The sequence below is a fragment of the Arctopsyche grandis genome, chromosome 2 (genome assembly GCF_051622035.1).
Source record: "Arctopsyche grandis isolate Sample6627 chromosome 2, ASM5162203v2, whole genome shotgun sequence".
NCBI classification, from domain to species: Eukaryota; Metazoa; Arthropoda; class Insecta; order Trichoptera; family Hydropsychidae; genus Arctopsyche; species Arctopsyche grandis.
Genome location: NC_135356.1, coordinates 31762215 through 31787077, shown reverse-complemented (window position 1 = coordinate 31787077; position 24863 = coordinate 31762215). Strand labels below are relative to the sequence as shown.

The window sequence follows — 24863 nt, the reverse complement described above, 5'->3', positions numbered from 1 at the left end:
ATAGTAAAAAAACATAATTATGTTAAGTAAACCATTAATAATTTTCACATATAGGTAAAAAAAGAAAAGCTTAAACATTTAAAATAAGAAACAAAAATGATAATAGAGTAAGATAGTTAGAGAAAAATAAAAAAGAAAAAAATATATATAACAGTATAATAAAAATATCAAAATAATAAGAATAATAATATGATAAAAATTATGAAATAATAAAAATAATATAATTTATAACAAAAAACAAAAAGACAAAATAAATACATCAAAATAAAAATTCATAATCACAATCGTAAATTTTCAATAAAATTAATCATCGAAAAACAAGTTTGCAATAATCACTCTATCTTGTATAGCATTAATATTAAATAAGTCAAACATAGAAATTGCATAAGTTAGTGTGTTGACGGTGGAGCTTACACGCCAGATGAATGAGCTTCTTCCATAATTAGAAAAAGTATTAGGTATGTAAAGGAGCTCATTACATCTAGTCATTCTATTTGGCACACGCAATGATAGTCTGCTCAATAATTGAGGACAGTCGATTGAGCCGTTAAGGATGTTCAAAATTGTTGAGATGTAAGCTATCTCCCTTCTTTTGACAAGTGGAAGTAGATGCTGACACCTACAAGCATCTTCATAGGAAGTATAGGATAGTCCAAAACGGCTACTGATGTACATCAAGAATCTCTTCTGAATGCGCTCCAATCTGTCTCTTGCACCAGAGTACTCTGGGTTCCAAACTTGGGATGCAAACTCAACAATACTTCTTACGTATGCACAATATAGTATTTTGTATGATTTAATAGAAGTAAAGCATTTGGAGGACCGGATGACGAACCCGAGGGCCTTCGACGCTCGAGCTACAACATTGTCAATATGTTTACCAAAGGATAGATCAGAGTTTAAAAAGACTCCCAAATCCCTAATTTCCGATACCCTTGTGAGTCTATGTCCGTTGATTGAATGAGGAAAGTCAACTGGACATAGTTTTCTGGTAAAGGTTATGCAGGAGCATTTTGCTACATTAATTTCCAACTTATTTATGCTGCAATAAGCCTCTAGCCTGAACAAATCATCTTGTAGGGCCAAAGCATCATTTCGGTTGTCTATTCTCTTGAAAATCTTCATATCATCAGCAAATAATAGTACACTTGAATTCTGAAAACATTTTTCAATATCGAAGATGAAGATATTGAATAATAGAGGTCCCAAGAGGGAGCCTTACATACTTACATAAATAACCTTCGATATTGTTATTATTTCAGACGGGAAGTGCATAGATCGTGATTTTATCATGACTGACGGATTTCACAATTTCAACAGAGCTGGTCAGTTAAATGAACGCAATCAGTAAATAAGAAATTTGAATATTATATTGTAGTATGTATGTATAAGTATCAGCAGTGTAATACCCCTCCTCCCCCCCATTGAATTGATATCGATCTCTTACATGGCGACATATGTATGTATATGTAAGTATGCACAGGTGTACTTCTTGGAATTACATATTAACATTCTACGAATCCTCCATGGATTTAGTAAATCTGTTTAATCCTAAAAATTATACGTTTACGTATAATTTCATCAATTTAGTATCTACATATACATATATTAATATGTACTTGTTATTATGTCAATAAAATGTGTATTTATAGAATATGAAAAACTGTTTTCAGAATTCTTACATAGATTGTATGTACATATGTTTTTAGTTGGACAACACATTCAACCTACTTGGCCCTGTTCTAACGATGAACCATTCGAGATTTCAGCATGGTCCAAACAATTCACTGTAAATATTATATAATATAATATTTATATAATAAATAAGAAGAGCTCAAAATTTTCAAATAAATAATCATTTTATATTTATAGGTATGTTCCGAGGAATGTTCCCCGAAAAATCATTGCAACTCCACCTGCAAGTGTTGCGATGCCTTCTTCACAATCCATGACATATTTAGAAACATCACGACAGGAAATACAGATGCTTACGGTTTCGGAAACTAAACGTGATAATTATTGAAATTATTGAAATTACAAACTTAAAGGATAAGAAATAAGGATAGCAATCAATTGTCTGTATTTCAAGCCACTCGATCGTATTAAATTTACAAGTTTAATAATACAAGATGTCAAATGTTCAACTTTTAACACATTTTTGCACAATACTTGTTGATGTATAATACAATGAATTATAATTAAATTGTAATCGGGACACTTTTTGGAAAATTTATCCCGGATTTTCTTTAATGGTCCAATATTTTTACCCGTCAAACTTGGTGTTCTGTCAGTTGTTATTTTTTTTAAGCAATTAACAACTTTTTAAAAAATATCAGCTCCCGTTGTTTGATCTTTAAGTGATTCCAATGACAACAGCTCTTCAATAATTTCAAATTTAGAGTTACATCCGCGTATGAAAATTAATAACTGTGGGGTATCTTTTCGATCATCACTTTCGTCGAGAGCTATCGAGTACCATGTGATCGATTCTAATATTGATGATAATTGCTTATTAAAGTTTGTATTCTAGTTTGCCGTCTAGTTTGGCCCAAATTTGAATTCTAACTTATGTCAGAAACGATAAACCATTTAACAAATCAACAAAAATTTCTTAGATCAGAAAAAAGTAAACTTTTTTTGAATTTTCGACAGGGACTTGTTGGCAAAACGCCGATCTGCGTTGGTTTGCATTCAAAGGGCTAATAAAATATTTTGAAAATAATTACCGAATTTGTGGTTTCCTGTATATTTTCCAAATATGCATAGATATATGTATGTACATTTAAAATCACTTATTTGGTTTGCCCCGATAACACTAATCCTCGTCCGAATTTACTGCATTTCGACATAATTTAACTAAAACTTTGCGAATACCGTGTGTCTTTCTGACCGCTCCGCTTCCGGTCCAATGAGATACGGACTAGACCAGGGGTCGGCAACCTGCGGCTCGCGAGCCACATGCGGCTCTTTGGATGTGAAGCTGCGGCTCTTTAGTTCCATACGCAAACATTATTTATTTTATCAAAAAAAAAAAAAATTTAAATTCGTTCTGAATTGATTAACGAGGATTAGGCACCGATTCTATCACACCGAGTCACTTGTAGTCGCTTTTCACCGCACCCCTCCCCCGTGACACGCGTCGTCACTGACGTCAGTCCGTCGGAAGCTCTCGAATTCCACAAAGAACAATACGGTCATAATTTATTTGTTTGCAGTGAAGCGTTCACCCCAGCTCGCAGTTTCGTCATTCGCTCGCCGCTTCCACGAAATGGTACGCACGGCCTGAATCGTGTTGCAGATTTTGTCCTCAGCTGCAATGATATTCGAAGCATATATTGACATTTTTTTCTTTTTATGAGACCTGTGCTATTTAGAATCGAATATGATTTTCTCAGTCGTACTTTGGATTTTCAAGTACTTAGATCTCGTTACGCGGTGTGTGTGTTGTGCTAAGACGCTGTTGTTTCTGTTAATTGTACGAAGATTATCTATTTTTATGTAAGTACGTTTTATTACAATATTTATATGTCCAGTTCTTCGATACAGCGAAGAATAAATCATCAATAATAAACATGGTTGTAAGTATGTCCAAATACTTCAGAGCCCGATATAGAAATAATAGACAATGACATAGAGAAAGTTGAACTAGAAATTAAACAGTCCTTGCAAGAAAAACTTGATCAAGCAAAGTAAATAATTGCAAAACTTGTCATATGCTGTTTTGGATACCTAAATAATAATTTTAAAAATTCTTTATTACAGCTTCACCGCAAGCATGGCATCTTCAAAAAAAATAGAGAAGAACTGAAGAAGAGCATCGAGAATTCAATCGGGATTGGATGGAGTCGTTCGCTTTCATATGCAACTCAGATGGCCTTCCGACTTGTCTCATTTGCCAAAAAAAACTCGCACACAATAAGAAATCAAATTTAGAGAGACACTTCACTAACACCATACTGAGTTTGCTAGTAAATATCCAGCCGGCGAAGAAATCAGAAATCTTGAAAAAAATCAAAGATTTGCCACTATCCGCTAAAACAGTACAAGATAGAATAGCTAAAATGTCTTCAAATGTAACATATTTGCAGGTGAAAGATATTCAACTTTCTTCTGTCTTATCACTTGCTATAGATGTGTCTTGCGACATAAAAGACACGGCACAAGTTGCCCTTTTTGTCAGGTATATGTCATCCCAAGGTCCAAAAGAAGAACTTCTAGGATTGTTACCGCTCTCGGGACAAACTAGAGGGGAAGATATAGCGAATGCCGTGCAAAAATGCCTTGAAGGCAATAAGATCGATTTAAATAAAATCGTTTCAATAGCAACTGATGGAGCCAGAAGTATGAGAGGAAAAAATAAAGGGGCAACAACGATTCTTCAGAGCAAAATAAACCACGAAATTCTTACGTTTGTTTGCTCAATTGTGTGCTATTGAAGTACAAGTTAGTGTTGTAAGTAAATGTTTAATTGTTTCAATTTTTTACTTAAATAATAAGTAATTATTTAATAATGCCATATATGTATATATATATTATCTAATTTGTTGTGAAAACACTACTTACATATGTATGAATAAATAGATTAGTTTTTTTTATTAAAAAACTTTATTTATGCAGTACTATTTATTGTTGGCAAGAAAAAATTTTGTGGCTCTTCAAAAACTTTGAAATTTTGTAAATTGTAATTTTTGGCTCTTCCGACTCAAAAGGTTGCCGACCCCTGTCGACATAATGGACCAATCCTGTGCATCTGATAAAAAATTCTTCTTCCAAATTAATTCTTCCACGCGAATATGATCCGTAGTGTGTTCTCAATAGTATGCAGAACTATAAGAAACTGACTTGCACACATGGGAGTGAGGTCATTCGAGTCACAATAGGGCTGTATGAAATTTATTTAACGAAGACTGTGAAAACGAAATATTTCGTATGCATTGCATTGTGCATCAAGAAGTGCTAGTTCGTAAATCTGTTATTAAATGCATGGAAGATGTGGAGTTAACTGTGAGAAAAGTATTAAATGCAATTAATACCAGTAGTAAATTGTCGAACATGTTTAGTCCTATATGAGAAATCAACGGTGAAAAACACAATATATTGCTCAATTGCAATCATATTAGATGGCTAAGTTTTGATAACAGTGTTCAACGTCTTTGTGAATTAAATGATTATGTTACATATATCTGCTTTGGCCGTAAATCATAAAGATTTAAGTGAAAAGCTTCAAAGTAATTATATAAAAGGGTCGATTTTATTCCTAAAGAATTTTTTGCCGCACATTAGCTTGATTAATAAACAACTACAAAAAAGTAACTTAACAATAATAGAAACCATGCTCATCATTGACAAACTAAATAAAAAATATAGCGAAAAGCCTTGTGACAGAAGTTGAAAATGACAATTTTTCAATTTTATCTTCTGTTAGTGATTTCATAGATAGGATGACAGAAACAACTTCAAAATTAAAATTAAAACTTAAAATAATAGAGTGTCTTAAATCTCTGAATCTGGAACTTGATAAAAGGTTCGAAGAATTGAATTTTTTTAAAACTGTTTCTTTTGTATCTTCCCCTTTTATTATGATGAAAAATGAAAATTTCCTAGTACTACAAAATAGATTAAAATCATTTTCAGTATTGAGATTAATTAACTGGGCTAACGTAAAATATGCATTATTAGAAATTAATTACGATCAAGTACTTAATAATATAAAGATTTGGCAACAATTGTTATTATTATTAATATTGTCTATTTTTCCCACTACCGTATATTGCGAAAGATCATTCAGTGTAATGCACTTTATTAAAAACAAATTTAGTAATCAGCTGACAGACGCAAACTTATTGAAGAAAGGAGTATTGAGCAATTTCCATTGCATTATTATTAAATAAATAGATACCAAAATGTTAAAATTTCTTTTATTTTATGAATAAATTGATTTTTTTTTGTAACTTTAATTTATTTGATTAAATTTGGTGCGGCCACCAGGGACTACTATTATCACCTGTGCGGCCACGGTGAAATTTCACCTGAGAACCACTGATCTACATTTATGTACATACATATTAGGTGGGCTGAAAAGTTCGTAGGCTGACACATAGATGGCGCTACTAGTATTAAATCCATATGATTTTTAGTTAGTCCTGTGCTGTTTCATCGACAATGCACCGTGTCACAAATCAATGAAAACGATGGCAAAATTGCATGAATTGGGCTTCGAATTGCTTCTGCATCCACCGTATTCTTCAGATCTTTGTAAAAATGAAGGCGGCGCTTACAAACAAGCATCTCAATCTTCATACGCGGTTGAGATTCGCGAAGAGCTACGTCTGGACAGTATTACTACACGGATGTGAGACGTGGACTCTGAAAACCAAGATGATCAGCCGAATTGAGGCTTTTGAGATGTGGGTCTATAGGCGTATGCTGAAGATTCCGTGGACCAAAAAGATATCTAAGTCTAAGTCTCCAATTCAGTCTCAACGGTCTCAGAGGCAGTATTTAATCCGTTGCTCGGGTATTGAAGATGAGCATCTAAAAGCTGTCTCCGATAAACGTTTTATTCATTTATTCTATCTGAAACGTGAGTCTACAGAAACTCAAATAAGGGATTATATATGTAGGAAGTTGGGACGAATTGATCAGAACTTCACAGTTCAATCACTATCAGCTAGGGGCAGTTATGCTTCATTCAAAATAGGAGTCTGCACAGCTGACTTTTCTGTGGTTTTTGATCCTGCTTTTTGGCCGCGGGGAGTCGGGTTTCGTCGGTGGCTTTTTCGGAAGACAAAGGCCGCAATTTAATAAGACCCGAAAGGAACGGGCGCGCTTTTGTGAGTCCTTAAATGTTTACTACCAAAATGTAAGGGGACTTAATTCAAAGACCGACATTTGTTTATCTGCTGTTCTTGCTCAAGATCATGACTTAATTGCTTTTTCTGAAACTTGGATTTGCGATTCTGTCTTAAATGGCGAACTTTTCGATGACCGCTATTTAGTTTTTCGGAGGGATCGTTGCAGCAGAGGCGGGGGAGTACTTCTCACTGTACGAGCTGCTAGTTTTCAATCTGTTCGCCTTTTTGATCAGCTCAATACCATCGGTGAACATATTTGGGTTGAACTTCGCTTAAAGAATTTTTAATTTTAATATGTGTACTGTATTTTCCTCCGAATGAATCTCCTCCGAATTATAAATTCATTTTTTTCAAATTTGCAAAATAATTTTAATGTTTTGGCTGGCAGGAAAGTCATGATCTTGGGTGATTTTAATCCTAGGAGTTTGAATTTTGTTCCTAATGAATAAATTTTTATGTCAGAACTATTAAATATGAGTCAATTGAACTCAATAACTAATTGTAATGATTTATGTGTTTATGTGTATATGCATGTATAATGTTTGTATGTATATGGATGTATGTATTGTAAGTGTATGTGTATATGTATATGTATATGTATGTATATGTGAATATATATATGTGTAGGTGTGTATGTATGTATATGTATATATGTGTATTTTTATATTTATGTATGTATGAATGTGTATTTGTGTATACGTGGAAGTATTTGTGTATATATGAATAGTGTACATATATGTTTATATAATTGTCTTTGGCCAGGAAGGCGCATTGGGTTTACCTGTTAGGCCTTCTTGGTGTAAATTAAATAAAAAAATAAAAAATAAATAAATAAAATAAATATCAAACGAAGCTGTCCTCGGCATGATGGGGAGAGGCAGGGAACTTGTTTCTGTCATCAAGCGGAGAAATATGGAATACCTCGGACACATGATACGGGGTCCAAAATACGAATTTCTCCGTTTGAAAACCATGGGGAAAATAGAAGGAAAAAAATGGGTTGGCAGGAAAAAGTTATCTTGGCTTCGAAACATGCGCATGTGGACCACTTTTTCCAGTCTCACAACCGTAATTGGAATTCTCCTTTTTGGATTTTTTCCTGATTTGAGGTTGGAGGTGCGGGTGGACGTTGGGGTGGGGGTGTTTTTTCCCGACTTGGCATTGGAGGTAGGGTATGGGGTGGGGAGACTCTTGCGGGGTCTCTTGCGTTTTGGCGTTATTAGGGTGGGGCTGGGGGTGGGGGATTGTCTGGGAGCCGGGGTGGCATTGGGCTCGGAAGGGTCGGGAAGGAGGTCAACGATTAAATCCCTGAAGAAGGCCATGATTGTCGGGTACTTTGAGGAAGCCTGGTTGAGAATGGGACAGTCCCATTTATTGGATTTGCGGCTCATCTTCTTCACACAACGAAACCTGGAATGAAAGTAGAAATTGAGCGCAAAGCCAAAGCTGATTTCAACTACTCGGACAAATCTTGTCAACAAGTCAAAGAAGTCGCACAAATCTTGTGCAATTCAATAAACATATGTAAGGCAACAAATTAAATGGCCAGTATCTTAATCAATCTGCGTAAGTACATATGTATGTATGTATATATGTATACAGATCAGTTTTCAAAATGGTCAGTACTATATTATTAAATGCAATATATGTATAAATAACAATGGACAGTATAAAATAATATTGGCTCAGTATAAAACCTATTTTATTACAAATCAATCCGTTTCCTATTGTGATTGTTGTCTATAACTTCCCTCGTGATGGCTTTCCCGCCAATCTTCGATGCTTGTAACGGTCCTCCTGATTTGCTCCTTCAGTCCACTCACTTAGTTAAATAATCTGTAGAAATATGCTCCATTTTAAGTTTTTATCAATTTTAATTGGTATTATATTTTTATATTCATATTTTTTGTCTTTGTATTTTTATATTCATGTTTTTTGTATTGTAATTTTAATTTCAAAATATTTTTGAATTTTTCTATTATTTTTTAATGGTTGTGATGTCTTTAAATTGTATATGTATACATATGTCCATAAATTTGATTAAAATTCATCGAAATTTTTTATTATTTAAAATTAAACTCTTCATAAAAATAGATGCTAAATTGAACATTTTTAATGCCCTAAACGCTAAAATGCAAAATGAAAATGCTAAAATTCACAAAAATAGATGCCCAAAATACCTACCGATAACCATCTATACATATTAAAATACTTAAAGAAAATTATTTACGAGTTAATAAGAATTAGTTTAGTTTATTGAACAAAAACGTGTAGTGATAAATTTAAAATATTCTCGATATTTTCAAGATTGTAATTAACGTTTTCTCGAGAAACAAGAATCTCGAATTTTCAAAATAAAATATTCTCGAAAAATGAGAATCTCGAAATTTCACATTAAAATATTCTCGAGAAACGAGAATCAAAATTTCTCGAGATTTCTCGATCACAACCTCTAGGCGTGCTGTCAATTATGTTGAAATAAATGAATCCTTATTCATAATCATAAATTGAGATTTTGGTAAGGAAGCATAATGAGAATTTTATACTTACTCTACTGTGGATATTCTGCAATTTAATCATTTATTCTTCTACTTTTGGGTACACATTGTAAAAGATATAATTAAAAGAATCAGGCTGAAAACAATACGATAGTGTTCTTTTTTTGTAAATTCAATTTTATTTACATTTATAAAAGCAAAACATCATTTCTGAACAATAAACGGTGAAAATATAATGAAAAACATCAGACTACAAATAATACCACATTGTACATTTTTTTTGACAAATTCAATTTTATTAGCAAATATAAATGTAAAACATCAAGTAAAATTGGACACACAGGTACAAATGCGATCAAACTGACACCACATTTACAAAATATAAATTCAAAACCCATTACAAATAAAAGGTAAATTGCAAACGCTATTTTTACTTTAAATTAAATAGGTTACGCTCTTTTGCAAATTTTATTTTTATTTATTTAAATTAATCATGCACAATTGTCATCCAGATTGCTGCAAAGCAACTAGTGGACTACACAGATCAAGATATGTACAAAAATTATAAATAAAAACATGGTGATTATACATTTTTACAATTAACATATATGTAGATTGCCATCAAACCCATACCAAATAAATTTGCTTTATATTTTGAATAAAATCATACATGCTGTTTTTCAAATGGAATGAACTCTACCTCAAACATATAAATAAGAGATACACATACGTATATATTCATACATAAATACAACAAGAAAAATCATACACACCTATGTACGTGTAAATTTAATTAGTGGAAAATGTACATGTCGGTAAAGTTCCAGTTGCACACGAATACAACTATTTACATACGTAGGTATATTTATTCACATCTATTACCCACAAAATCTACGTACAAATATAATATATTATATGTATATTATTATATAAAGAATTTGTTTGGTGAGTAGTTGGGAAATAAATATTGTGGTCAAGCGAAGGTTTTGGTACAACTGTTGTGTCACTATGACTCAGTATGACAAAAACTACATAAAAATATTACATATGTATATGATAATATAAGAGGCATGGCGACCGCAACTCCATCACTGGCTATGTTTAACTGATATTCTTTAATTTATTCAACATTAAATCTATGAATGTAGTGTAATTTAAAATTAAGTGAAAACTGTTTGGCAACAGTTCCATAACATTAAATAAATATTGTAACGAACGGATTTACGAGCGCTTGATGCAGAGGGCGTTATACGTCGTTATTCTTCCAAGAGTCGAGTTATGTAGAAACGTGGACTAGCCTTGGGATAGTTATATAGATATGTATATAGTCGGGGAGGTTCCTGACTGCAAGTCGTCTGCGTTGATAACAGCTTCCTCGGGCTCGGGAAGCTGGCTCTGCGGTCGTCTTCTCGTTGAAGCACCGCTGGTCGGGTCACAGCAGCGGGAGGGGGGAGGCAGGAGACAAACTCCGTACTGCCTCGTGTGGACACAAGATGGCGATCTCTGGGCGTCTCTGAAGACGCTCGGCGGAGATGCTGGAGGTAGGTCTGTCCCGGCTGACGGCTGGATGTAGAGAGAAGAGGCTCTGCGGTCCTCTGGTCGGTTCTCTCACGGCTGAGGTTTCTCCGGAAACGGCGTAAGGAATGCAGGGGACGTTGTGCTGGAACTCAGGGGAGGGAGTGATGCTACACTCGACCTCGCATCGGTTCTTCAGCACTGATGGTGATAGATCTCTGGGCCCCGTCTCCCCCTGGAGACGTGCACAGGAGAGATCTTTCTTCGGCGGTGGTTGGCGGGTAAGAGGACTATAAGGCTTTTCCCTGGGTGGCCACTCGAAATAAAGGGCGAGTGTTGCCCTATGGGACGATGGGAAAACGTCGCGTTACAATATGTTTGGTAACAGCTCCATAACATATAAAAAAGGTTACGTAAACGGCTACGAGGAGCGAAAACCACCATAAAATACACTCAATGACTGGGTTATTGTAGTTGAAGCCGGATCATCTTTGCCAGGATGAATGAAAAATATGTTGTGTTTATATGTATACCTATGTATATTTTATTCACCAGAAACGCCATATTATTTATGGGTGAGAGAAAAGAACGCCCCACAAAATAGACAAACAAAGGAGACATACCTATTGTAAGGTCATTCCAAGAAATAAATTTTACCGACTAATCGCTAATAAAATCCCTTTGGTTTACATTCGCACAAATTACCCAATGGTCAACGGTGAGAATTCGAAATCAAATGAAGGAAAAGAAAGATTTCAGGATGCTCAACACGATGCGCAATGGAAATGGAAATATACATATGTATGTAATGTTTAATTCACAAATAATGCAAAAATTTGAAAATATCTGCATTTTTTGTAAGACCAGTACAATCGTAATTATGGAAACTATAATCAATGACAATATCAGTCTTATGTAGTGTACTCTTACATTGTTTCAATGGACATTATTATCGTAATTATGGAAACATGTTTTCTTTTATTAATTAATATCTTTTTTGATATTTTAATAAATTTAAATCGTAATTATGGAATCAAAAAGCGATATACTAGCCTACAATCTTGACTAACGAGGAAAACATCACGGCAGTCAAAGAAAACATCATGAACGAGCCCCCAAAATACTGGAGTCATGACCATTTTATCATAATAATATAATTTTAATAATAATAATATCATTTAATAAAAATATCATTTTATTAACATTTTTATTAAAATTTGTAATGAACGGTATTACGCGCGTCTTTATGCAGAGGGCGTTATACGTCGTTATCCTTCCAAGAGTCGTGTTATGTAGGAAACGGGGACTAACCTTGGGATAGTTATATAAATGTATATAGTCGGGGAGGTTCCTGACTGCAAGTCGTGTGCGTTGATAACAGCTTCCTCTGGAAGCTGGCCCTGTGGTATCGTCACAGCAGCGTGAGGGGGAGGCAGGAGACAAACTCCGTACTGCCTCGTGTGGACACAAGATGGCGATCTCTGGGCGTCTCTGAAGACGCTCGGCGGAGATGCTGGAGGAAGGTCCGTCCCGTTCGGTGGCTGGAGATGGAGAGACCGCGTCTCGACCCTTCTCGAGACGGGTAGTGTGTTTGGCGCGGTAAAGTAGCTGATGCCAACCTAAAGGTTACTATCGCTACCAACTGAAGGGACACTTGGGAGAACGTCGCGTTACAAATTGATTTTATATATTATAGATGTACAAAATAGATTTTAAAATCATTATACATACATATGTAGTAGATAAGTGACTTGTATTTAATGATATTAAAAACACTCACATGAAAGAGATATCAGGTTTTATTTGGCAGAAGGGGAACGAAAAGGGGCAAATCTCAGGACACGTCAACAATGACTTGCCACTCCTTCTTGAGCGGTGGAAGGAGATGGAAGAAGGGATTTAAATGCTACTCTTTACAATCTAGAGGCTAGCAAAAATAGCGACGTACTTTTAATACCCATGGGGCAAAACAGTCAGAAAGGAGAGCTTTCCGACAAGAACAAAGGCGAAACTGTGGACTGAAGCAGAACAATATTGCAAAGCGGAGCGTGACAACCGAACCAACTATAAATTCAACTATTTCATGAATAAAATTATGAATAATAATAATAATAATAACTCCCAAACAAAAAGGAAAACACTCCCAAGGAGCTGGGAGAAGAGATGGAAGCTGTGGCAAACAGTCACCCGACATCCAAAAATTCGAATAATGTGACTAGGCTATACGAGTGGTGCTGATTATAAGGACCCGATCACAGTTCCATTCGAGTTAGCAGAAATTAATAAAGAAAAATTAGCCACGTGCCGTACACGTTCGTGGATTAGAAACGATAGTAGCTAATAGTAAAGCAGCAACCGGACAGAAACAAGTTCCCTGCCTCTCCCCATCATGCCGAGGACAGCTTCGTTTGATATTTATTTTATTTATTTATTTTTTATTTTTTTATTTAATTTACACCAAGAAGGCCTAACAGGTAAACCCAATGCGCCTTCCTGGCCAAAGACAATTATATAAACATATATGTACACTATTCATATATACACAAATACTTCCACGTATACACAAATACACATTCATACATACATAAATATAAAAATACACATATATACATATACATACATACACACCTACACATATATATATTCACATATACATACATATACATATACATATACACATACACTTACAATACATACATCCATATACATACAAACATTATACATGCATATACACATAAACACATAAATCATTACAATTAGTTATTGAGTTCAATTGACTCATATTTAATAGTTCTGACATAAAAATTTATTCATTAGGAACAAAATTCAAACTCCTAGGATTAAAATCACCCAAGATCATGACTTTCCTGCCAGCCAAAACATTAAAATTATTTTGCAAATTTGAAAAAAATGAATTTATAATTCGGAGGAGATTCATTCGGAGGAAAATACAGTACACATATTAAAATTAAAAATTCTTTAAGCGAAGTTCAACCCAAATATGTTCACCGATGGTATTGAGCTGATCAAAAAGGCGAACAGATTGAAAACTAGCAGCTCGTACAGTGAGAAGTACTCCCCCGCCTCTGCTGCAACGATCCCTCCGAAAAACTAAATAGCGGTCATCGAAAAGTTCGCCATTTAAGACAGAATCGCAAATCCAAGTTTCAGAAAAAGCAATTAAGTCATGATCTTGAGCAAGAACAGCAGATAAACAAATGTCGGTCTTTGAATTAAGTCCCCTTACATTTTGGTAGTAAACATTTAAGGACTCACAAAAGCGCGCCCGTTCCTTTCGGGTCTTATTAAATTGCGGCCTTTGTCTTCCGAAAAAGCCACCGACGAAACCCGACTCCCCGCGGCCAAAAAGCAGGATCAAAAACCACAGAAAAGTCAGCTGTGCAGACTCCTATTTTGAATGAAGCATAACTGCCCCTAGCTGATAGTGATTGAACTGTGAAGTTCTGATCAATTCGTCCCAACTTCCTACATATATAATCCCTTATTTGAGTTTCTGTAGACTCACGTTTCAGATAGAATAAATGAATAAAACGTTTATCGGAGACAGCTTTTAGATGCTCATCTTCAATACCCGAGCAACGGATTAAATACTGCCTCTGAGACCGTTGAGACTGAATTGGAGACTTAGACTTAGATATCTTTTTGGTCCACGGAATCTTCAGCATACGCCTATAGACCCACATCTCAAAAGCCTCAATTCGGCTGATCATCTTGGTTTTCAGAGTCCACGTCTCACATCCGTGTAGTAATACTGTCCAGACGTAGCTCTTCGCGAATCTCAACCGCGTATGAAGATTGAGATGCTTGTTTGTAAGCGCCGCCTTCATTTTTACAAAGATCTGAAGAATACGGTGGATGCAGAAGCAATTCGAAGCCCAATTCATGCAATTTTGCCATCGTTTTCATTGATTTGTGACACGGTGCATTGTCGATGAAACAGCACAGGACTAACTAAAAATCATATGGATTTAATACTAGTAGCGCCATCTATGTGTCAGCCTACGAACTTTTCAGCCCACCTAATATGTATGTACATAAATGTAGATCAGTGGTTCTCAGGTGAAATTTCACCGTGGCCGCACAGGTGATAATAGTAGTCCCTGGTGGCCGCACCAAATTTAATCAAATAAATTAAAGTTACAAAAAAAAATCAATTTATTCATAAAATAAAAGAAATTTTAACATTTTGGTATCTATTTATTTAATAATAATGCAATGGAAATTGCTCAATACTCCTTTCTTCAATAAGTTTGCGTCTGTCAGCTGATTACTAAATTTGTTTTTAATAAAGTGCATTACACTGAATGATCTTTCGCAATATACGGTAGTGGGAAAAATAGACAATATTAATAATAATAACAATTGTTGCCAAATCTTTATATTATTAAGTACTTGATCGTAATTAATTTCTAATAATGCATATTTTACGTTAGCCCAGTTAATTAATCTCAATACTGAAAATGATTTTAATCTATTTTGTAGTACTAGGAAATTTTCATTTTTCATCATAATAAAAGGGGAAGATACAAAAGAAACAGTTTTAAAAAAATTCAATTCTTCGAACCTTTTATCAAGTTCCAGATTCAGAGATTTAAGACACTCTATTATTTTAAGTTTTAATTTTAATTTTGAAGTTGTTTCTGTCATCCTATCTATGAAATCACTAACAGAAGATAAAATTGAAAAATTGTCATTTTCAACTTCTGTCACAAGGCTTTTCGCTATATTTTTTATTTAGTTTGTCAATGATGAGCATGGTTTCTATTATTGTTAAGTTACTTTTTTGTAGTTGTTTATTAATCAAGCTAATGTGCGGCAAAAAATTCTTTAGGAATAAAATCGACCCTTTTATATAATTACTTTGAAGCTTTTCACTTAAATCTTTATGATTTACGGCCAAAGCAGATATATGTAACATAATCATTTAATTCACAAAGACGTTGAACACTGTTATCAAAACTTAGCCATCTAATATGATTGCAATTGAGCAATATATTGTGTTTTTCACCGTTGATTTCTCATATAGGACTAAACATGTTCGACAATTTACTACTGGTATTAATTGCATTTAATACTTTTCTCACAGTTAACTCCACATCTTCCATGCATTTAATAACAGATTTACGAACTAGCACTTCTTGATGCACAATGCAATGCATACGAAATATTTCGTTTTCACAGTCTTCGTTAAATAAATTTCATACAGCCCTATTGTGACTCGAATGACCTCACTCCCATGTGTGCAAGTCAGTTTCTTATAGTTCTGCATACTATTGAGAACACACTACGGATCATATTCGCGTGGAAGAATTAATTTGGAAGAAGAATTTTTTATCAGATGCACAGGATTGGTCCATTATGTCGACAGGGGTCGGCAACCTTTTGAGTCGGAAGAGCCAAAAATTACAATTTACAAAATTTCAAAGTTTTTGAAGAGCCACAAAATTTTTTCTTGCCAACAATAAATAGTACTGCATAAATAAAGTTTTTTAATAAAAAAAACTAATCTATTTATTCATACATATGTAAGTAGTGTTTTCACAACAAATTAGATAATATATATATACATATATGGCATTATTAAATAATTACTTATTATTTAAGTAAAAAATTGAAACAATTAAACATTTACTTACAACACTAACTTGTACTTCAATAGCACACAATTGAGCAAACAAACGTAAGAATTTCGTGGTTTATTTTGCTCTGAAGAATCGTTGTTGCCCCTTTATTTTTTCCTCTCATACTTCTGGCTCCATCAGTTGCTATTGAAACGATTTTATTTAAATCGATCTTATTGCCTTCAAGGCATTTTTGCACGGCATTCGCTATATCTTCCCCTCTAGTTTGTCCCGAGAGCGGTAACAATCCTAGAAGTTCTTCTTTTGGACCTTGGGATGACATATACCTGACAAAAAGGGCAACTTGTGCCGTGTCTTTTATGTCGCAAGACACATCTATAGCAAGTGATAAGACAGAAGAAAGTTGAATATCTTTCACCTGCAAATATGTTACATTTGAAGACATTTTAGCTATTCTATCTTGTACTGTTTTAGCGGATAGTGGCAAATCTTTGATTTTTTTCAAGATTTCTGATTTCTTCGCCGGCTGGATATTTACTAGCAAACTCAGTATGGTGTTAGTGAAGTGTCTCTCTAAATTTGATTTCTTATTGTGTGCGAGTTTTTTTTGGCAAATGAGACAAGTCGGAAGGCCATCTGAGTTGCATATGAAAGCGAACGACTCCATCCAATCCCGATTGAATTCTCGATGCTCTTCTTCAGTTCTTCTCTATTTTTTTTGAAGATGCCATGCTTGCGGTGAAGCTGTAATAAAGAATTTTTAAAATTATTATTTAGGTATCCAAAACAGCATATGACAAGTTTTGCAATTATTTACTTTGCTTGATCAAGTTTTTCTTGCAAGGACTGTTTAATTTCTAGTTCAACTTTCTCTATGTCATTGTCTATTATTTCTATATCGGGCTCTGAAGTATTTGGACATACTTACAACCATGTTTATTATTGATGATTTATTCTTCGCTGTATCGAAGAACTGGACATATAAATATTGTAATAAAACGTACTTACATAAAAATAGATAATCTTCGTACAATTAACAGAAACAACAGCGTCTTAGCACAACACACACACCGCGTAACGAGATCTAAGTACTTGAAAATCCAAAGTACGACTGAGAAAATCATATTCGATTCTAAATAGCACAGGTCTCATAAAAAGAAAAAAATGTCAATATATGCTTCGAATATCATTGCAGCTGAGGACAAAATCTGCAACACGATTCAGGCCGTGCGTACCATTTCGTGGAAGCGGCGAGCGAATGACGAAACTGCGAGCTGGGGTGAACGCTTCACTGCAAACAAATAAATTATGACCGTATTGTTCTTTGTGGAATTCGAGAGCTTCCGACGGACTGACGTCAGTGACGACGCGTGTCACGGGGGAGGGGTGCGGTGAAAAGCGACTACAAGTGACTCGGTGTGATAGAATCGGTGCCTAATCCTCGTTAATCAATTCAGAACGAATTTAAATTTTTTTTTTTTTTGATAAAATAAATAATGTTTGCGTATGGAACTAAAGAGCCGCAGCTTCACATCCAAAGAGCCGCATGTGGCTCGCGAGCCGCAGGTTGCCGACCCCTGGTCTAGTCCGTATCTCATTGGACCGGAAGCGGAGCGGTCAGAAAGACACACGGTATTCGCAAAGTTTTAGTTAAATTATGTCGAAATGCAGTAAATTCGGACGAGGATTAGTGTTATCGGGGCAAACCAAATAAGTGATTTTAAATGTACATACATATATCTATGCATATTTGGAAAATATACAGGAAACCACAAATTCGGTAATTATTTTCAAAATATTTTATTAGCCCTTTGAATGCAAACCAACGCAGATCGGCGTTTTGCCAACAAGTCCCTGTCGAAAATTCAAAAAAAGTTTACTTTTTTCTGATCTAAGAAATTTTTGTTGATTTGTTAAATGGTTTATCGTTTCTGACATAAGTTAGAATTCAAATTTGGGCCAAACTAGACGGCAAACTAGAATACAAACTTTAATAAGCAATTATCATCAATATTAGAATCGATCACATGGTACTCGATAGCTCTCGACGAAAGTGATGATCGAAAAGATACCCCACAGTTATTAATTTTCATACGCGGATGTAACTCTAAATTTGAAATTATTGAAGAGCTGTTGTCATTGGAATCACTTAAAGATCAAACAACGGGAGCTGATATTTTTTAAAAAGTTGTTAATTGCTTAAAAAAAATAACAACTGACAGAACACCAAGTTTGACGGGTAAAAATATTGGACCATTAAAGAAAATCCGGGATAAATTTTCCAAAAAGTGTCCCGATTACAATTTAATTATAATTCATTGTATTATACATCAACAAGTATTGTGCAAAAATGTGTTAAAAGTTGAACATTTGACATCTTGTATTATTAAACTTGTAAATTTAATACGATCGAGTGGCTTGAAATACAGACAATTGATTGCTATCCTTATTTCTTATCCTTTAAGTTTGTAATTTCAATAATTTCAATAATTATCACGTTTAGTTTCCGAAACCGTAAGCATCTGTATTTCCTGTCGTGATGTTTCTAAATATGTCATGGATTGTGAAGAAGGCATCGCAACACTTGCAGGTGGAGTTGCAATGATTTTTCGGGGAACATTCCTCGGAACATACCTATAAATATAAAATGATTATTTATTTGAAAATTTTGAGCTCTTCTTATTTATTATATAAATATTATATTATATAATATTTACAGTGAATTGTTTGGACCATGCTGAAATCTCGAATGGTTCATCGTTAGAACAGGGCCAAGTAGGTTGAATGTGTTGTCCAACTAAAAACATATGTACATACAATCTATGTAAGAATTCTGAAAACAGTTTTTCATATTCTATAAATACACATTTTATTGACATAATAACAAGTACATATTAATATATGTATATGTAGATACTAAATTGATGAAATTATACGTAAACGTATAATTTTTAGGATTAAACAGATTTACTAAATCCATGGAGGATTCGTAGAATGTTAATATGTAATTCCAAGAAGTACACCTGTGCATACTTACATATACATACATATGTCGCCATGTAAGAGATCGATATCAATTCAATGGGGGGGAGGAGGGGTATTACACTGCTGATACTTATACATACATACTACAATATAATATTCAAATTTCTTATTTACTGATTGCGTTCATTTAACTGACCAGCTCTGTTGAAATTGTGAAATCCGTCAGTCATGATAAAATCACGATCTATGCACTTCCCGTCTGAAATAATAACAATATCGAAGGTTATTTATGTAAGTATGTAAGGCTCCCTCTTGGGACCTCTATTATTCAATATCTTCATCTTCGATATTGAAAAATGTTTTCAGAATTCAAGTGTACTATTATTTGCTGATGATATGAAGATTTTCAAGAGAATAGACAACCGAAATGATGCTTTGGCCCTACAAGATGATTTGTTCAGGCTAGAGGCTTATTGCAGCATAAATAAGTTGGAAATTAATGTAGCAAAATGCTCCTGCATAACCTTTACCAGAAAACTATGTCCAGTTGACTTTCCTCATTCAATCAACGGACATAGACTCACAAGGGTATCGGAAATTAGGGATTTGGGAGTCTTTTTAAACTCTGATCTATCCTTTGGTAAACATATTGACAATGTTGTAGCTCGAGCGTCGAAGGCCCTCGGGTTCGTCATCCGGTCCTCCAAATGCTTTACTTCTATTAAATCATACAAAATACTATATTGTGCATACGTAAGAAGTATTGTTGAGTTTGCATCCCAAGTTTGGAACCCAGAGTACTCTGGTGCAAGAGACAGATTGGAGCGCATTCAGAAGAGATTCTTGATGTACATCAGTAGCCGTTTTGGACTATCCTATACTTCCTATGAAGATGCTTGTAGGTGTCAGCATCTACTTCCACTTGTCAAAAGAAGGGAGATAGCTTACATCTCAACAATTTTGAACATCCTTAACGGCTCAATCGACTGTCCTCAATTATTGAGCAGACTATCATTGCGTGTGCCAAATAGAATGACTAGATGTAATGAGCTCCTTTACATACCTAATACTTTTTCTAATTATGGAAGAAGCTCATTCATCTGGCGTGTAAGCTCCACCGTCAACACACTAACTTCTGCAATTTCTATGTTTGACTTATTTAATATTAATGCTATACAAGATAGAGTGATTATTGCAAACTTGTTTTTCGATGATTAATTTTATTGAAAATTTACGATTGTGATTATGAATTTTTATTTTGATGTATTTATTTTGTCTTTTTGTTTTTTGTTATAAATTATATTATTTTTATTATTTCATAATTTTTATCATATTATTATTCTTATTATTTTGATATTTTTATTATACTGTTATATATATTTTTTTCTTTTTTATTTTTCTCTAACTATCTTACTCTATTATCATTTTTGTTTCTTATTTTAAATGTTTAAGCTTTTCTTTTTTTACCTATATGTGAAAATTATTAATGGTTTACTTAACATAATTATGTTTTTTTACTATCAATCTATGTAACTTAATAAACTGTAAGTTTTCCAAATAAATAAATAAATAAATGTAAGGTTTGTAAGGTGGTAGAATCCGTGACATTAAATTTGATAAATTAATAACAAATGCATATTCACATAAATTTAAATAAAATAAAACTGTTCAAATAAACTTAATAAAATGTTTACTATTAGATAAGCCATGTTTAAAGCATTTATTACGTCCGTGAAATGTTTGGTTAATCTTATGTGATGTCTATGGGAAACTTTACATTGTCATTTATCGCAGAATCAAACATTCATCAGGACTTTTACATACATATGTATATGTAAGTTAAGGTAACTATTAAGCATGGTTAATCTAAAAATAATGTACATATTGTGATAAATATGAAAATAAGAATCTCAGCATTACATTAAATGATAAGTATGTACCATAAGAAAGTTTGTACGAAAATCTTGTACATATATTGTGTTCTTCGTCTGTTCAAAGGGTTTCTAAACAAAATACCTACAAATTAATCAAATTGATGTGTTTGTTAATTTTTATCGTGTGAAAATAATTTATACCCGCAATAAAGCACATTGGTAATAATTAGTCACCGGACCCAGAAGGTGCCGCGTATTGTTCAAAGGTTGTAAATGCATTGTTAAAGGTTTGCCGAACCTTTTTTTACAAAGGATTTACAAAATGGAACAATGGATAGCACTGTGACTATCCTACCTCTAGTAATAATACGATAATACGAATTCCATATCCAGTTCCTAAATATGTAGCAACTGGATATGGAAACATCGGTAGTAGATATCGTGCGTGTGGATGGTTCCATGAAAGCGTTCCCTCTAAGGTGTGCGCGCGTGTGAGACACCTTAGAGCTTGGACGGAACGTTGGCGTCAAGATGTTGCATAAGTCCCCCCCCCCCCCCCCCTCCCCCCTTCTTCGCCGAGCTCGGCCGAGAGCCGAACGCCGTTAGCCGAGTGCGCCCGACTTCAGCCGAGGCCGCGCTCGGCTAACACTTTTACCAACACATGTACACATTGTAAGCGTGGCCGCTCGCCGTAGCAGTGGACAAAAAAATTCACCCAATCTATGTAGTCTAAATATTTATCAAATATGTATATCCATATGGTGTTTGGAAAGTTGTGCATATTTAAATTCAATTCGACTATAACTAACAAAAATATATTCGACATAATTTTCATTTACGATATTTTCATTTAATCAGTGTGATATTTTGAAACTTATAATGTACTATATACTAACTATGTATGTAGTAGCACTCGAAAAAGAGTGAACTCGGGCCCTGAAACTTTTTTCCGCCTCCCCCCCTCTCGTCAGCCCTTAGTAGATATGGGCAAAAATGGCAATTTTGAACGAACCGAACGAATTTTTATTCCCGGAAACAGTGGCGGACTGGGACTGAAACCAGTGCTTGCCAGGAGTCAGAGGGGGCTCCCACCCAGGGCTAAAAAAAAATGTCTTCCCCCCCATATAACAAAATTTTCTTCTTTCCATCACGCTAAAAATCAAGGGTAAAAAATAAATAGAATTTTCAAAAATGCACGAATCAAAATTTAAAAGTGCAATTATAATCAAATGTTATTTTGGAAGTATGAAATAAATTTAAATCGCTGGTTGATGATGAATCGTCCTATAAAAAAAACTTTTTAAGTGAATCTGCGTGACATCATTTGTTTCAAATAACACGCGTGTTTATGGTTGCAATCAATCGGTGGGTCTCATAATCATATAAAAAAAATAATTTAATTTTTAAATTAATATTTTTCAAGCACGGATTATCCGCACCCGGATGATTGAGAGTATACTGTATATGTAAATTTATTGAATTGTAACGATGAAAAAAATGGTCACACATATGTACATTGTATGCTAATGGAGAGGGCGGCAAACAGTTTCGCGACGAATCGCAAAGCAACGCAATGCAAGGGGACGTCGAGCCGCCATTTTGGTGCTGATGGAACGACTATTAACTCGGATCGTGATTCTAGTATTGATCATCATGATTAGAGGTAGGACCGGAAGCGTGCCGTTCATTTTTTTGGACTCTTAATTTCTAAATAGACCCAAAATGCCCTGATTCCTGGAAAAAGCACGCTTCCGGTCCGCCCTTTAATCGTGATACTGACACTATCACTGATACATGGATCGCGTGATAATATTGATAGCGAGACGGCCCAACGTGAACATTCGTCCAAAGAGGCTGCGAAACACGCAAATGACACGGAAAGGCCGCACCGCACGGCTCAATCGAAAAAGACGAGACGCGATTCCAAGGTCGGTTCATACATATGTTCATACATGTTCATACAGGCAAGCCGACGAATGCAACAGTGTTCCCGAGCTCGCAAGATTCGCATTAGGCTCGATATTTTTCTTGTGCTGCACAAACCATAGTACATATATGGTCATTACCATTACGTATATGGTCGTACTTAAAACGAAGTGACCGCGCGACAGAAAATGGCACGCGCGTCCACGGCCTTGGCCATCGTTTGCGCAAAGAACGAAAGCGCGTCGATATTGCCGAACGAAACGGCTACCGATGCGGGAAAGCCGGAAAAATGAAGAATGGCGTCGCGGAATCGGAATCGGCCTGCAATGAATGGCGCAACCAACTGATTGAAAGGGCTAATTAGCTACAATAAGAACGTACCTGTGGGCGAGTGGGGCAGCTCAGCGTCGTATATTCACCGCTACTGACCGTGCCGTGCGATTTCCAACCGAATTTGGTGTTCGGCCACCTCACAGACTACATGTCGTCTCTCTTGCACCTTACATATTACGCGATACAACCATATACATAACGAAAGCATTTAAATTGCAATTACCGCTTGAGTTAGTACGTTTAGATAAAAAAAAATTCGGGTGTGACCAACCCATGACTTTATCTATATATTTGAGGACATATAAGAAGGTTACAAAACAAAATTCGATATTGAACTGATGACTATGATAGCGATACAAATTGAGCGCAAATGTATGGAAACTTCCACAAAACTACTTCCGGTTGTCAGATTTTGTTCAAATTTTTTTTATTACTAAAAATCACTATCAGTATTATACTCATTAAATATCAAGAAAATAAAAATAATTTTACAGGTCAAAATAAAATAATGAAATATTGTTTTAAAAGAAAAAAAAATACTGATTCCGGTCTACAAATTCTGACCAAAACCCTACCAGCTCAAAGTTAGTACATAAAGGATAGAAATATAAATTTTCAGCTTAATACGTTCAGGGGTGTGGACAGAGTAGTGGGCACAACATTTTTCACCTTTCTACGAGGAAAAAAATCCCACTTCCGGTTTATAAAATTTAATAATTTTTTTTTTATTTTCATCACATTGAATTTTCTTTGTGACGAACACACATGTTTAACACTTTGCACTCTTAATGGAATTTCTCTTCACCACTAGTCTACTCTGGGATGGAATTTTTTTTTTTTTTTTTTTTTTTAATTTTAGTTGTTCATATTATTAATTTATGTCGAATATCAAATTGGTGACTTCATTTTATCCAAAAATAGGCAATTTTTTTTTTAGATAAAAACTAAATATTATGCTCAGTTATTTTGGGACTATCTGTTTGTCTCTAATTGTAACCATAATAACTTGTAGAAGACATCGAAAAAAAAAGTGGAGTCGAAAAAAATAGTGGAAGAAAATTCGAACGAAAAAAAAATCGAAGTCTGATTCGGTTAGTGGTTTGGGAGATAATTGAATTCAAAAACTTAAAAAAAAGAGGACACCTATAAGGGGAGGTACCATTCCTGGTCAACATAAAAATTTTATGATAAAATTTTACGTCGTGTCGATAAGAATTTCAGTAACCGATACTAAGTTTCAGTTCGATAAGACTAACGTTGTTAAAATATCCCCAA

At 34.6% G+C, this 24863-nt stretch overlaps 3 protein-coding genes across 3 annotated transcripts in view; 1 reads left to right on the top strand and 2 right to left on the bottom strand.

The window, feature by feature from the left end:
• The window catches only part of LOC143921170 (uncharacterized), a 155435-nt gene extending 131753 nt beyond the window's left edge, over positions 1-23682 (bottom strand). The window contains exon 1 of the mRNA XM_077444347.1: positions 23637-23682. The gene's annotated coding sequence lies outside the window, so the exon portion shown is untranslated. The remainder of the gene's footprint in view (positions 1-23636) is intronic.
• The window catches only part of LOC143921156 (uncharacterized), a 325759-nt gene that overhangs the window by 245900 nt on the left and 54996 nt on the right, over positions 1-24863 (bottom strand). The gene's annotated exons all lie outside the window — the stretch shown is intronic.
• Positions 3840-4754, top strand: LOC143922350 (general transcription factor II-I repeat domain-containing protein 2-like). The gene is made up of 3 exons (XM_077445574.1): positions 3840-4341; positions 4439-4443; positions 4710-4754. Exons 1-3 carry the CDS (start codon positions 3840-3842, stop codon positions 4752-4754), a joined length of 552 nt encoding a protein of 183 aa, XP_077301700.1.